General features: G+C 34.5%; 1 protein-coding gene and 1 long non-coding RNA gene across 2 annotated transcripts in view; one reads left to right on the top strand and one right to left on the bottom strand.

Annotated features, from left to right (window-relative positions):
- The window catches only part of LOC146997949 (uncharacterized), a 134,485-nt gene that overhangs the window by 74,669 nt on the left and 43,936 nt on the right, over window positions 1-15,880 (bottom strand). The window lies entirely within an intron of this gene.
- LOC118203352 (uncharacterized) overlaps window positions 4,485-15,880 on the top strand; it is a 168,783-nt gene continuing 157,387 nt past the window's right edge. Inside the window, exon 1 of the mRNA XM_085812697.1 lies at window positions 4,485-4,702. Within this exon, the coding sequence (XP_085668823.1) occupies window positions 4,644-4,702 (59 nt within the window). The 5' untranslated portion in view covers window positions 4,485-4,643. The remainder of the gene's footprint in view (window positions 4,703-15,880) is intronic.

Raw genomic sequence — 15,880 nt, 5'->3', positions numbered from 1 at the left:
TGGAAGTGCTGAGAACAAGACGTGTTCCACTCGCAGAGGCAGATCCTCCAAAGAGTTGGTGGAAACAGATGGTTTCCTTCGATGTTCAAGTTCCTAGTAGTCAAGCTATTGGCCAAATATTGGACATAGTTAGTCGTGGATGGATGAGAATAGACGTATTCTCTCAAGGCGTGAGCCTACGTGCCTGTAGAAGGACTTACTTTAACTGTGAGGTTACCTACCACCTGTAACATTCACTTTCACCTAATTCATCGTTTCATTCATTTTATTCATATTAGTAAAATAAAATAATTAGTTATGTTTAAGTCGTGCTGTACTATGTTTTTATTGAGGGTTATCTTACATTAGTAATCAGAATCTTTCTCCTTTTTTTGGACTTAAATCATGCAGTTCATAACAGCGTTGTTTTGGATATAAAACATAATGCATCTGATATGACTATTTTTTCTGCATATTTTGATCCCCAAACTAACATTGTTATAGCATTGTTAAAATTTTCACAAATTTCAACGATTAAGAAACCAGGCATTGTTTTATGTGGTATGGATTCGAATACCAAATCAGCGATTTGGCGTAGTCCTATTACTGATGCTAGAGGAACACAGCTTGCTGATTTTGTTAGTGTGAATCATTTGCTCATACTTAATGAAAATCGTGGACCTATTTTTTAATTTCATGCAGGCTCCAGTTATATTGACCTTACATTTTCTAACTTGGGATTGCTGAGAATCAAGTCATAGTCATGTCTGAGGAAGATTTTCTTTCTGACTATAAAATGATAATTAATGAACTTCTTCATGTCTTCCGACTATATCATCTAATCCGAGTACTTTAAATTTAAAAAGAGCGAGTTGGTTTTTATTTACAGAACTCTGTGAGAGAGAACTGCGTGACTTGAATATCCTTCTTGATGGTTGTTCTGATTGGATTGCATTAGAAAAAACTGGTGAATAGTCTTTCCATCGTTATTTCTTCCTTCTGTGTCCCTGAATTATGTTTGCAGAATGATTTGAAAAAGCTTGCCGTGACTTGGCCAGTGAACTTTTCTGCTTTTGTTAAGTCGAAACCAGCGGTTCTCGACCTTTTTGACTAACTCGTACCATTAAAAAAAAATCTGAAAACCTTTTAGTACCACCACTACAAAGTACTATTACCACCACCACTCTTGAACCATGCTCAGCTAGCATAAATTTACGAGTGTTATATAAAAACCTCCATCAGGATGTTGGGATTTTAATTTTTGAATTTAATAGTCAAAAATACTTTGCTTCTTTGCATACCACCTATTTTTCTCTTGCGTACCACCAGTGGTACGCGTACTACCGGTTGAGAACCCCTGGTCTAGACTGCTGTTTTCTATTTTTGTTGGTTTTACTTGTGCATGTAATACTTAATGTTTTAGTTAACTTACTTTTCTAAGCCCATGTGATTTACATTTGCGGTTCATGGAGAGTTACATGTGTTGAAAAAATATTTATCTACTATTTAATACTGTAACATAACATCAGATACATGAACAAAACTGAAGCTATTTGACGGCTATGATATCATTTAGGAGAAATTTATGATGCATTACATGGAATTATTGAATATGAAAATTTGAATTAAAAAGTAGAAACGAATATTTTATATTAAAATAAAAGCTATTAAATTTCTATTTTCTTTCATAATTTGACCTTATGTTTATATCATAATGGATACTATCAACAATAAGTTCAAGATAAATTATAACCATTAAATTTATTTTATAATCTATTGAAAAATTGAAAACATTTTTAGCGCATAAGACAGATTCAGACTATGAGAATTTGCTTGAAATTGAAATTAAAAACATAGTAGTAATTTATAACCAGAATTTAACTCTATTGTTGAAATTCAGCGATGGATAAAACATGACAGTTTCACTGCGAGCTTTAATGACGAATTAGTATAAACAACTGCGGATATATTTAGATTTGGCACATTTTATATGCTTTTGAATACTGCATGCACTATGTTTTTTTAATTAAGAAAGCAAATGCAAAACTCCTCGTACTACACGAAGTATCCAACGAGGCTTACAGATTTAATTAAATAATTCATATTACAAGAAGGTATAATTCAACAGTAAAAGCATAACATCTAGGTCTTCAGAAAGCAAAGAAAGAATATAAAATACAAATACTGTTATAATAAAATACTAAAATATCCATGAATAATTAAACTATGTTAATACTCATAAAACCAAATTGTAATAATACAGTAATAATAGAAATAAAATAACTCTTAAAAATAATACTGATATAAGGAAACATGATACATCAGCAGTACAATACATCAATATATAACGTAATCATACGTAGACAATACTCAAAATAATACAGTGACACATAAAAGATTAAAATTCAGTCATGTAAATAAGAATACTGAAATTTTAAAGAACAAGTCCTGCAATTACTGCCCTCCTGTCTTGTATGATCTTGTTAGGAGTATGCACTATGTTAACAGACAATTTTGAACAATTAAAACTGGTGTTTTTTTTTAAATCTAACTTCTCAGAAATTAAAAATGAAGATTTTACGAAAAAATTTCAACGATTTCGAAGATATTTTAATAGATAATAATAGCAATGAAATAACAAAAGGGACTACATGGAATTGAAGTTTACGTCGAGATGAATGAGCTATAAATAGATATTTAAAGTAAGGATGAATTAAAACTCCAAAACCTTTATGATAGGTAGTCCAACTAATAATGTCTAATAATTTAACGTTATCTAGTTTTGCGATTCTGTTTAAAATAATTTTGATTTTACCTTTTGACGTTGCAACCAGTGAATGATCATTTCTTAATTTCAGATTTTACATTAAGCCCAAAGGGTTTTTTAAAGTTTTGTGTGTTATTTTTACTTATTAAATATTATGTTCTTCGCAGTTAAAACATAAAATTTGGTTCAACAGCAATATCACAAAATATTTAAAAGATCATATCTTTAGAATTTCCGATACACAGTACCGTGTGCTGGGGATAAATTTTTTTTTTTTTTTTTTTTTCGTACAGTGTTGCCATTGCTCGTTTTGAAATCGTTGACTTTTCCACAATTCTTTGATACTTGACAAAATATGAAATCAGTAATAAAATAAATTCCAAATTCGGGCTTCCAGATGCCCATATTCGAATGGAGGACTACGTTATTCGGAATTAGATGTCTCTAGGTACCGTTTTTTTTTCGCAGTGCGAGAAATATACATACATTCATGCAGATTCTTCATTATTTAATTTCTTTAAATATAATGCAGGGCTCTAAGAATTGGTGACAACAATTTGAAAACTGAACCGACATTTATAGTGAACCGACGCAAAATGCCAAAACGAAATTAATAGCCCCTCTGAGCAAATTGTCCCTTTGGGCTAACAATTAAAAATTAATTTACATACACATTACACATACTACCATGCCATACGCTCGCAAGTATGCAATGCTGTACACAAACAAAACGACAATAACAAAAAAAAAAAAAAAGATATGAAAGCTTTCAGATTTGACATTACGCCCAAAGGGCTGTTTTTAACGTTTTGTGCGTTACCTTTATTTATTATATATCATGTTCTTTGCGCTTAAACCATAAAATTCAATTCAACAGGAATATCGCAAAATAATTTTCGAATGAGCATATCTTTAGAATTTCAGATACACAGTCTAGCGCGCTGGCGATAAAAATGTTTTTTTTTTTTTCGTAGAGCTGGATATTTTTTCCCGTACAGTGTTGCCATTGCTCGCTTTGAAATCCTTGGGTTTATTAATCAAAAATTCATGAATGTAGTATTACAAAATATGAAATCGATAAAAAAACAAATTTCAAACTTCAAATAAGGAGTTCCAGATGCGGTGGAAGATTGCGTTATTCAAAATGTGATGGCTCTAGTACCGTTGTTTTATCATAACGCGAAAAACATACCTACATTTATACATACTTCATGATTTAATTTCTTTAAATATAACGCAGGGCGATAATATTTGGTGGCAACAATTTGAAAAGTGAACCGACATTTATAGAGAACCAATGCAAAATGCCAAAAATTAATAGCCCTTCTGGGCTTATGCCGTTTGGGCTAGTAAAATTCACTTGAATTTGAGTTACATATTTGGTTTAAGCAAAATTTTATAATTTTTTTCCACCTCCCTTCGCAATCTTTTATAGTATTCAAAGATCTGAAAAATTAAAAATTACTCTAAGACAATTTTCTGAATTTACAGGTGTTTTCCCAAAACTCTAACACCGTCTCGAATCAGGAAATAATTGCAATATTTCTGCAACTAACAATATTGACATCTGTCACCAGATGTAAGAACAATATCTTTTCTGGAACTTCTCAGAAACCTATTAATCAATAAGAGGGATACCAACATTCCCTGTGGGGAAAAGAATAGGGATTTATGTTGTCCGGATAAAAAAACCGAAAGGCGGGCGAGTCTCGAGGCGTTTTCCTGGTTCCGCTGTTCGTCGCGTGTTAATGTTCCGGGAGGACTAGTTTCCGATTTGATCGCTTTTGAGTATGTGCGTGCGGGGTGCAAAGAACGCTTGAAGGCCATCTGATTGAGAAGTCTCGAATAATTTTACAGAAGTTTAAAACTCTAAACAAGAGAAAGGTACTCTAGGGAAATGTACCGAAAAACAAGTTCTCCGCAAACGCTGCGGAAGTTCGATTACGAAACGTCGTGGTAAGTAATTAAATTACTTTAAACTTTTTCTTCTAACGAATGTACTACGCAAAAGAAATTTTATTAATTTAGAAGGGTTACCTGCCCATTTATTTTGCTAAAAAGCTTTTTACTTAAAAGTTACTTGAAGAGTTAAGCGTAAAGATAATTGCTAATGTTTACATATGAAAAAGTGCTATTGACTTTTCTGTGAACGTAAGTCGCATCGGCATTAATTGTTAAATATCTCGTTTGTTGAGAGGAAAAAAAACTTACATTATGGCCTAAGTGCCTTTTTTTAACGTTTGTGTTACCTTTATTTATTAAATAGCATGTTCTCTCTTAAATTATAAAAGTTAGTTCAACAGCAATATAGCAAAATAAATTTTAAATGAGCCTATTTTTACAACAGCAATATAGCAAAATAAATTTTAAATGAGCCTATTTTTAGAATTTCCGATACAAAGTTTTGCGCGCTGGCGATAAAAATGTTTTTTTACTTCCTTGTACAAAGTAAAAAGCAAGTATTGTAATCGCGAAAAGTTTCAGGCAGCATATTTCAACGAAAATATCCATTTTGACCGCTATCGAATGCAATTTAACGATGTTTTTGTGTGATATCTGTAGGTAAGGTCAGAATAAAATACTCTTTTCCTTCAAAAAAATTATAAAACTGCTTTAAAATGAATTCTGAAGAGAAATTTTCGTGGTGTCTGTACGAACGTATGTACGTACGCGCGTACGTACGTATCTCGCATAACTCAAAAACGAGTACCCTCAGAACGTTGAAATTTTGTGTATAGGACTGCTATAACATGTAGATGTGCACCTCATATTTTGGTTGCAATCGGCCGCACCAAACGTATATAAATATATTTATATATATATCCACTCTGTTACCCGGCTCAGTGATCTCAGTTTCTTTACTCTTATATGTTTGTAAATTGTACATTTTTTGCTTTAAAAATGATTGAATTATGTTGTTTTTATCTTCCGGTTAAGGTTTTTATGCCTTTAGTAAATCTGTGTGCAATACTTTTAGAATTATCAACAATTTTAAAGTTATTTAAGTGCCGCTAAGCCTTTTATTTGACGGCGGCTATTGATTGTTTACATTTGAAACAGCAGACTAGTGGATTTGTTGCCAATCTAGATAAACTTAGCTTCGCAACAACAAAGATAACGCATTCATTTATTATTGCCAATTAAATCATGCTTAATTCTTTCTGGAATTTTTTCGGGGAAATAAGTGTTTAAGATTTACTTCGTAATTTTTAATATAGATATTTTGAGTTTTTATGCATTTTTGACTTGTCGCGAAGTGAGAACTGAATTAATTGAATGAGAAATACTCAATCGTCTGTGAAAAACTGTTTCTTTTTTGTTTTGTTTGCTTAATTTCTTTTATACATCATTCTAGCTTTATTATAGTATTTGAATAGAACATGTGGCAACGATTAGATAATTCTATTGTTTAAATGATATAAATTTTGTGCATTATGAGTTATAATATGAACGAAATATATAAGTTAACTGTTATATAATTATTGGATTATATAACAGTTAACTTAGTTTCCGTTATATAATTATTATATAAGTTAACTGTCATATAATTGTTAATACTGTTAAGTGAATCTAGTGCCAGAGTGTCGCTATGATGAACAAATACTAGAGTGAATTTTAAAGAATGCATTTATTCTATTGTGGTTTATGCGCTGTCGGCGAAGTAGATTTAATTCAATTCAATAAGTTTAAATGAAATGCAAGAAAAAATGCGTATAATTTAATATTCCGTACAAGAAAGTCATGTGGTGTACACATCAGATTTTTTATTCATTAGTGTTGCCATTGCTCGCTTTTAAATTATTGAGTTTGTTCGTTAAAATTCGTTTAAGGTTTACAAAATATGAAGTAGATAATAAAACAGATTCCAAATTTGGGCTTCCAGATGTCAATATTCGGGTGGAATTCAAAAATTGATGGCTCTAGTATTGGAGTTCTATCACAATGAGAGAACTATACATACATTTATGCAGATTCTTCATTATTTAATTTCTTTAAATATAATACAGGGCTCTAATATTTGGTGGCAACAGCTTGAAAAGTGAGCCGACATTTATAGTGAATCAACGTAAAATGCCAAAACGAAATTAATAGTCCTTCTGGGCAAATTGCCTCTTTGCACTAAAAAAAAAAAAAAAAAAAAAAAAAAAAAAAAAGAGTTATCGTGTTTCCAGCTGCATATTTAGTTTTTTTTCCCTGTATCGTCATCGAAAGTTTAAAAAAAAAAGGAAGAAATACTTATGTAATTAGGTTCTTTCGAGATTTATTGTCTTGATGAAAAAATTATTTTCTGATAAAACTACTTTAAGAGTTAATTACTTCCAATTCATAACGAATTTCGAAAAAAAAAGTCAGAAACATTAGAGTACATATTTATATGTATGTATGTTTTTTAAATTCTAAGCTATTAGGGAGGAAAATGTGTAATTAATGAATTTAGTTGCGATAAACTGCGAAATGAAACCTTTTGATGTGTATTAAATCGAATTCCGAACAAAAGTATAACCTGTCATTTAACATTTCAATGCAAAAACTTACTGTTGGTAACTAATGCGAAAATGTGTTTCTGTAAACAATGTAAAAAGAATAGAATTTCTATGAAGGTGAGGGACTTAAATTGCGCTTCCCCGTCAGGCTGTAAAATAAATTGCGTGTGGAGTGAGTATACGATGATTAAACATCACAATTTCTAGAACAGAATGAAGATTTAAAACTGTAGGCAGATTTGGCTGCCCTAAATTGTAGAGCATTCCGAAAGATCTTATTGGGGAAAGAGAAAAAAAAATCGAAGTTCGAATAAAAAGTATTGAAAATTGTTAGTATGCATGTAAACGATAATTCTGCAGCGTAGTTCGTATTTTCTACCCCTAGACACATCCTTTATTATTTACTATAAGCAAATGTTTATAAAAATTTACTATTAAATGGTTATAATTAAAGTGACCCTATTCCGACCCTTCTAGAACCTGTATTTTAATGAAATTTGGTATATATATGTTATACGGACCATGGGTAAATGGTTTCTGTAGTAAAAAAATAAGTAGTTCAAATTTTTACCACCAGGGAGAATTGTGCCGCTTAAAGGACAAAAACTTTACGTGTTGCAGTATCATGTAAATATTCGTCTGGAACTAAAGGGCACCTTCTAAAATTTCGTTTATGGAGTTGAAACAGTAATGCTGAATCGTCTGATATAAAACTTGGGAAATTATATTTTTTTTCTGTGATGCGTAACGAATGACTGATACTAAAGCGATTGCGATTTTTGAGTAAGCAAGCGTTCTAAGATAGGCTTAACAGATTTCCGATGTGGAAAATTTCATTTACACTGAAATGTAATATTTAGAAACAGATATTCTTACTACGAATTAAAGCATTTGGTATCTGCTTGGTAAAAGGGGAGGGCGTAAAGTCAGCATTTTTATTGTTCCATGTATGCTGCTGGTTATTTTCCTCCTGTTAACAATTTTATTGATGCGGACCTTCTTTCGCATATTTGTTAAGGCTAACAATATTTTTTCCCATTTTCCTCGCGTACAGAGCTGCTGTAGCACTTAGCCTGCTTTCTTTCTCTAACAAAGAAGTACAAACGCCGCCCAACTGGGATAGTGATTAGCGACGCTAACTGCCGTACCTAACAGTCCGGGTTCGAATCCCGCAGAGGGCATGGATTTTTGTAAATGTATAGTGTCTGTGCGGCATGGGAGCATTATAATTATTTGGCGAGCCGAAAGTCCACTCGAGAGGTTGCTGGTAGGGAAAGAAGCATAGGAGACCTTCGGACCCATCTTTCCGGGGTGCACCCGATTGAAATTGGGGGGGGGGGACTGAGCAAAGACGTACTGTCACCCGTATGGTGCTCAAGGCTCTTTGCCAACGATAAACACAGTCTTGCATTCGTTGCCACGATTAATTTCGTGGGCTTGCTCGGATGTTGCTGTCAGACAAGAGGGATAAGTCTTAACAACAGCAGAAATGCCCATTTTTCAGTTCTTGGAAATCACACATTAAAATATTATGTGTCAATTGTATACAAATGCACACAACATATATTAGCCTTATATTAGTTTGGATAACGTGATATGCCTTCATATTCGGCCGCATGCGTTCTAAAGGAAACAAATTCTATGTATAATTGAATGAAGTTTTAAGTGGTCCAATGGTATACAATTTTTTTTTTTGGTCCTCATGAACCTTATGCATCCAAATGCATACAAATTAAATATGGTCTAAAACAGATATAAATATATTATTATGTTTTACAAATATATAACAAAAGCCGCTTGCGCGGCCAACCGCCTAAAATAGTTAAAATAAAAGAGGCAAAATATATAATGATAGTATAATTTCATAATTTTTTTTGAAGAACTGCGTTTATTGCTTATCAATCGATTAGTTTGTTACTCAGTTACAGATATTTTCATTTGTATAAGTCTGTTACGCTTTGTTGACTGGCAACGCCCTGATTCTTAAAAGATAAAAGAATTTAAATGCAGGCATTGGTAACGCATTGCTTTTAAATAGCGGATTTTGTTTGATAACCATTGGAAGATGAATATCTTACATTTTGCTGAGTGACACGTCTGGCGTTCTAGAGATAAAAAATGTGACTTGAAACAGTACTGCCATTGCTCGCGTTCATATCGCTGAGTTTGTTAATCAAAAATTCCTTAAGTCCATACGAAATGTGAAACAAATTCGAAACTCGGTATCCGAGCTTCAAAGTGCTCAATTTCGGGTGCAGGACTAAATCAAAATTTGATGGCTTTTCCCCATTGGTGACTTTCTTTTGTTAAGTCCACGTCTTTTTTCCGCGGCGTTCAAGGAAACGTACATACATATATACAGGCATACAGGTACTGGCAAAAGCTAGGCCAGCACGTCTGTTTAAAATACGTGATTTTCGCGGCGTCCAAAGAAACACACATACATACGTACATACAGACATACAGGTACAAGCAGAAGCTAGGCCAGCACCTCTGTTTAAAACTCGTGATTTTCGCGGCGTCCAAAGAAACATACATACACACACACAGGTAGAGGCAGAAGCTAGGCCAACGCCTTTGTTTACAATACGTGTTCCGCGGCGTCCAAAGAAACATACATACATACATACAAGCATGCAGGTACAAGCAGAAGCTAGGCCAGCACCTCTGTTTAAAACTCGTGATTTTCGCGGCGTCCAAAGAAACATACATACACACAGGTAGAGGCAGAAGCTAGGCCAACGCCTTTGTTTACAATACGTGTTCCGCGGCGTCCAAAGAAACATACATACATACAAGCATGCAGGTACAGGCAGAAGCTAGGCCAGCACCTCTGTTTATAACACGTGCTGAGACTAGCTAGCTGTTAAGTTTCCTCTCCAATTTTGAGAGTAAACAACCCAAGGAGGTGTTACCCCACGATCTCTCTCGACAGCTTATGGCTCGCTGCGTATATCGAGTACTCTCTTCCGGCACAGAAACTATGCACTTACAAATACCCATGCCTTCTCTGCGATTCGATCCCGGGCCCACCAGTAAGATGAACAGCTTCAATAAGTGCTATACTGGCTGGGCGGCCATACAGGCTTACATACATGCGTAAGGATTCTTTGTTATTGAATAACAGAGATAACGTTCGGGAACATTTATACTATTTTTATCAAAAAAAGTATTGATAATAGAGAACAAAAACAACTTTTTTATGGTAGTTCTTAGTGCGCGGAATCCGAAAAAAACTTAGTAAAAATTTAGCTTATTTTTATAAACAAGAATTTTATTTCTGCACAAATGATTTCAGAATGTTATCATTTTTCAGAGTATCTGAAAGTGAATATTGGACTTCATAAAATGAAAGCGATGATGATATCTGCAGTGAACGAAGAATGAAATTTATAATATCTTTCAAACCGAACATGAAACTTTCTATAAAAATATTTCCTTCTAATTGCTTGTTTGATCAAATGTGGAAAAGAACACGAGGGCGTTCTCGTTTATGAATCTGCGAAGGCATGCCTTTCTAGAGAACTTTCTAAGCGAAACTGGCTTGTAGTCCTATTACACATTGTGAAAGTCATGAAAAAACCCAATACAGCCAGATATATGAATCCCAGTCGAACTACCAGTTGTCAGCAAGATTATCTAGTCGGTCAGTGGGTAAGGGTAGCCTACGTATGGAAGAAACGTCCTTATGTGGCTTTTATTTTTGCAACCAGTTTATCCTATACTTACATTTCCAGTTACAGAAATGCTTTTAGTAAGGAAAAAGTTCGCGTTGTAGCATTTTTTGAATAAAAAAATTAATATTGTAAAAATCGCAAAATCTTACTTTTGATATCGCCCTATAGTTATACTTGGTAAAACTTACACTCATTCTAAAAAATAAACCCAAAAATCTTAACTCTCGTGTGATAAAAACTTACCGAGATATTTAATTTTTAAGCTTCAGATTATGGTACTTGTGGGAAAATGCTTTAGACATATCAAATGTTACAAAACTGTAAATTGAAGGCCGTTTTGCACTAGCAAATTATAAAGGAAATCATTAGTGACATAACGTTAAAAAATCAACTTGTTTTTTTAATTTATTTTTTTAACCAATTCCTCGGAGAAAGATAAAAATGGTGGCAACCATCTAAACCTTTGAAATTAAACATCAGAACCAAGTTTTGATGTACAGATTGTTTGCTGTACTTAATTTTGTATACAAGAAACAATCCATACAGTAATATTCAATTATCAAATGGCTTTAATAATCAGTCCGCATAATAATAATCAATTTTCAATTGGCGATAATAATCAGTCCGTATAATAATAATCAATTTTCATTTGACAATAACAATAATTTTTTAAAGAAATTTTACTTAAAATTTCTTATAAAATTGATTTTTTTAAATTTAAAAATGCCAAAGCAAGAATCTTTTCTGATTTTAAAATAATTTTGTGATTGGATTAATATGTGTGTGACTAATATTTTTTATTTCTATGTACAGTGTGTAGTACCTATTTAACTGATATATAATAGGGGGACCGGAAAGTAATGACGCTTTCTTACATTAAATTCATACGAGTAAACTTTTAACACGTTTTTATTTTTAATCAATAATGTAAGCACCCTCGTTATCAACAACCTTTTACCATCTTGTATGCAGATTTTCAATCCCCAAACCGATATAAATCAATTGGTTTTTGAGTAAAATATCTCACGATGGCATTTTGGACATCATTCAAATTTTCAAATTTTTTGGCACTAAGAAAATGTTGTAGGGATCGGAATAAATGGAAATCCGAGTGTACGATATCGGGCGAGTATGGTGGGTGATGCAGCACCTCCCATCCCAATTTTTTTCCATTGTCCGTCTTGCACAGTGCGGTCTTGCATTGTAGTGTTGCAGAATGATGCCTTGACAATCGCCAGATATTTTCCGATTAAATATTGGTTCACTCGATCCAATTGTTCACAATAAAGATCTGCATTAACAGTTTGTCCAGGTTTCAGTAATTCAAAATGAACACTTCGGCGAATACTCCACCAAACACACAGAAGCGCGTTTTTGGGGATGTTAAACCCTTTGTAACCCCTATTAAAACTGCATTTTGCATTTCGGATTATCATACACTGACTACCAATAAGTATTTGGACACCTGTGATAGAAAAGAAAAACCAACTTTATTCAAAATCAATAGTTGGTAGAGCCTCCACGAGAGGTAATTACAGCGTGGACCCTTCAGGGCATACTTTCCACAAGTCTTTGTATGACAGCTAGTGGTATTTTCTTCCACTCGGCTTGGAGAAGACATAGAAGTCCCTTGCCTGATTTTGCACGGGTAGTGCACCCCTGAATTCGGCGATGCAACTCGTCCCAGAGGTTCTCGATGGGGTTCAGGTCTGGACTCTGGGCAGGCCAGTCCATTCGATGAACTCCATTGGCACCATACCAAGCCTTGGTTAACGTCGAAACATGACAACTGGCATTGTCGTCCTGAAAGTAAAAGGGGTCCAACCCGTAAAACTGCCACAACGTAGGAAGCAAATTGTCATCCAAAATAGTGCAGGAGGCATCGGAGTTGAGTTTACCATGAATGGGGACCAAGGGTCCCAGCCCATACCAGGAGAAACACCCCCAGACCATAATTCCATCTCCGCCGAACTTGACTATTGGCACAATGCATTCTGACAGAAGACGTTCTCCAGGTAGACGCCAGACCCAGACCCTGCCATCCGAACGGTAAAGGGTGAACCTTGATTCGTCACTCCAAAGAACCCGTTTCCACTGATCTACGGTCCAATTTCGATGTGCTTTCCACCACATTAACCGAGTAGCGCGGTTGGACTTTGTAATCAAAGGCTTATGGGCAGCAGCACGACCATGAAAACCAAGCAGATGTGCTTCCTTACGGATAGTATTCATTGAAACAATACTCCCGGATGCCTGTTGAAACTCCTCGCGGATGAGGGTCATCGGTTGGGTGCGGTTCTTCCGAATTTCTCTGGACAGCACTCGTTGGTCTCTATCTCCCAGTTTCGTTGGTCTGCCGACTAGAGGCACATTCCGACAATCACCGCTCACCTTCCACTTCTTAATCACATAGGCCACTGTCGATTTTGGGTACTTCAGCTCGCTAGATACGTCCCTTAAGGATCGGCCACATTTGTGATACCCGATAATTATACCTTTCTCGAAATCAGAGAGCTCCGAACTGCGAGGTATCTTGCATGCGACTAAAGCCGATGCTGTTTCTTACACGATATATACCGACGGAGTCCGTGATGTACCTTAGGACCGCAGATATCGTCATTTGCATAGGTGTCCAAATACTTATTGGTAGCCAGTGTATAGGACCCATTTTTCGTCTCCAGTAATTAAATGATCGTGTGTGTGTGTGTGATTATGGCAAAGCCTCGAAGGCTATCTGCCTACGGGGAGGGATGCCTTCGTGGAGGACTTTCTAAGGGAACCTGGCTCGTATATACGTTACAAATGCCGAAAACCACGAAAACGCCCATGCAGCCAGCCCGTTCGCGGGATTCGAACCTCGGACCGAACTACCAGTGTTCAGCGACTTTACCGCTCGGCCGCTGGTGGGCCTGTAATTAAATGATCAAAAACCAGTTCTGTATGGTGCTGTTGAAGCAATACGTTGCATGTGATGGATCGGTTGGCTTTGTTCGCTTCGGACAGATTATGGGGGTCTCAAACACCTACTTTTCTTATTTTTCCATTCTGCTTTAAATGTTCTTGGAGGGTCGACCAAGGTTGGTTAAGAGTGTTTGACATGGATTTGCTTCCACTTCTGCCCTTAGCATGTTGTTGTCGACATGCGCAGAAACGACATTATTTTCCGGTCCCCCTATTATTTGAATTTAGAGTTTTTCTAAGCATTATCAGTTGAAAAACAATAAATTACGTATTGTTGCGTGTGTACGGGTTCGTAATAGGTTGCATGCACAAGTCTGATGAAAAATTAATAAAATTTATTCTTATCACAAGACACATAACAAAATGCTGAAATTTTTCCTCGCAGATATTCGTATAATATCAAAATATCATACAGTAGTTATATTTCAAACTATTAAAACATTAAATAAAACACAATTCAAAGCTCAGAGAAAGCTAATCCTATCTCAAAATTACAGCAGCTAAGTAAACAACAACTTAGTAAAACAACAGAACTGAGCTGTTCACTCTCTGGCTTTTATAGCTTTCTAAATCGCCGCACAAGAGAGTTCCAGCAATTTCTAGAAAAAAAGAGCGTAGAATTACGGTTACAGTTAACATTGTAGTCAATTACATTTAGTAAAATTAAATATCAATTATGGAGATAAACTTTTATTAAATGTTAAATGCACGTACTCTTGTATCTTTACTTTTTCAACGTAGCTTTCTCTTAAAACTCGTTGCACGGGGAAATGAAACAATTTTAATTTGAATTCTACTAAAAATAGCAAGCTAAATACAAAAACTGTAACAATATTATGAATTTTAGTGTTTTATTACATTTGCAATGGCGAAAGACGATAACGTTTTAGTTATTTTCTCTTTCCACAGCAATTCACTATCATGATAATAAGCATGCATGCGCGATTCAGATGGTTCCATTTACCATATCGATAGATTAGTATATCATGGTTCGATAGAGACATTTTTGTTTTTATTTCCCCCATAAATATTACATGGAAAATATTATGTAGTTTCCAAGAGATAAAGGGAGGAGTAAAACTGTTTAAAATATGCAACACTAGAAACTCTACTAATAAAATCGTGCTCATAACTTCCATCACACATTTAATGCATAAGCATTCCTATTGGTTGCATCCATTCGCGCTTTCCAATGAATCGAGTATTATGAAACATAAGGCAAATACTTTCGCAAGATAGAAATGAATGAGTTGATTTATTAACAGGAGCGATAGAAATGAATGAGTTGATTTATTAACAGGAGCGAATCATGCGTCATCAGTGGATACATTTCCAGTCATAATGTTATATGAAAAGTGAATGCATTAAATACATTAAATACTTGAAATGAAATATAATAATTGTTAACATTTTAATACTCATGATGTATGTATGGGTATGCTCATAATTATTGTTACAGCAATAATGTTTTAACAAATCTAGGCTTATGTTCAGAAGTATTTGAGCTACATCCGAAAAGCTCTGAAATTTAAAAAATAAGTAAAATATATATATATATATATATATATATACGGGCGTTGCTTTCATTTACAGGCACATACATGTTTCGAGAGTGTTTCGGCTAACCCCATTTTGGGTTAAAAATATTTACAAACCGTATAACTTTAGAATTTCGTTAGACAATCTCGCACGTTAGAGATAAAATGTTTTATTTTCTACAAGTGTTTCCACTGCTGTCTTTGAAATCAGCTCAGCCTTGACAGGCTATAAGAGCGAAAAAGACAGCACTTGGCTAAAAAAAAAAAAGAAACGAGAAGAACTGTGAAAATATAAACACTTATTCGGCCAGCATTTCAAAACACAACAAAAAAAGAAAATGCCACTGTACGTGGCGCCAGAACTTTTTGTGAAATGTGAAAGCAGGTCGAAGAAACTTATTAGTAAAATCTTAAAAAGTTGTGCGAAAACGACCAGAAAAGGTTAATAACCTGAAAAGTCGGCAGCAAACAGGT

Source organism: Stegodyphus dumicola, chromosome 3, assembly GCF_044657685.1.
Source record: "Stegodyphus dumicola isolate Sdum_Otavi_A_Nest chromosome 3, ASM4465768v1".
Lineage (NCBI taxonomy): Eukaryota > Metazoa > Arthropoda > Arachnida > Araneae > Eresidae > Stegodyphus > Stegodyphus dumicola.
This window is presented reverse-complemented; position numbering and strand designations above follow the sequence as displayed.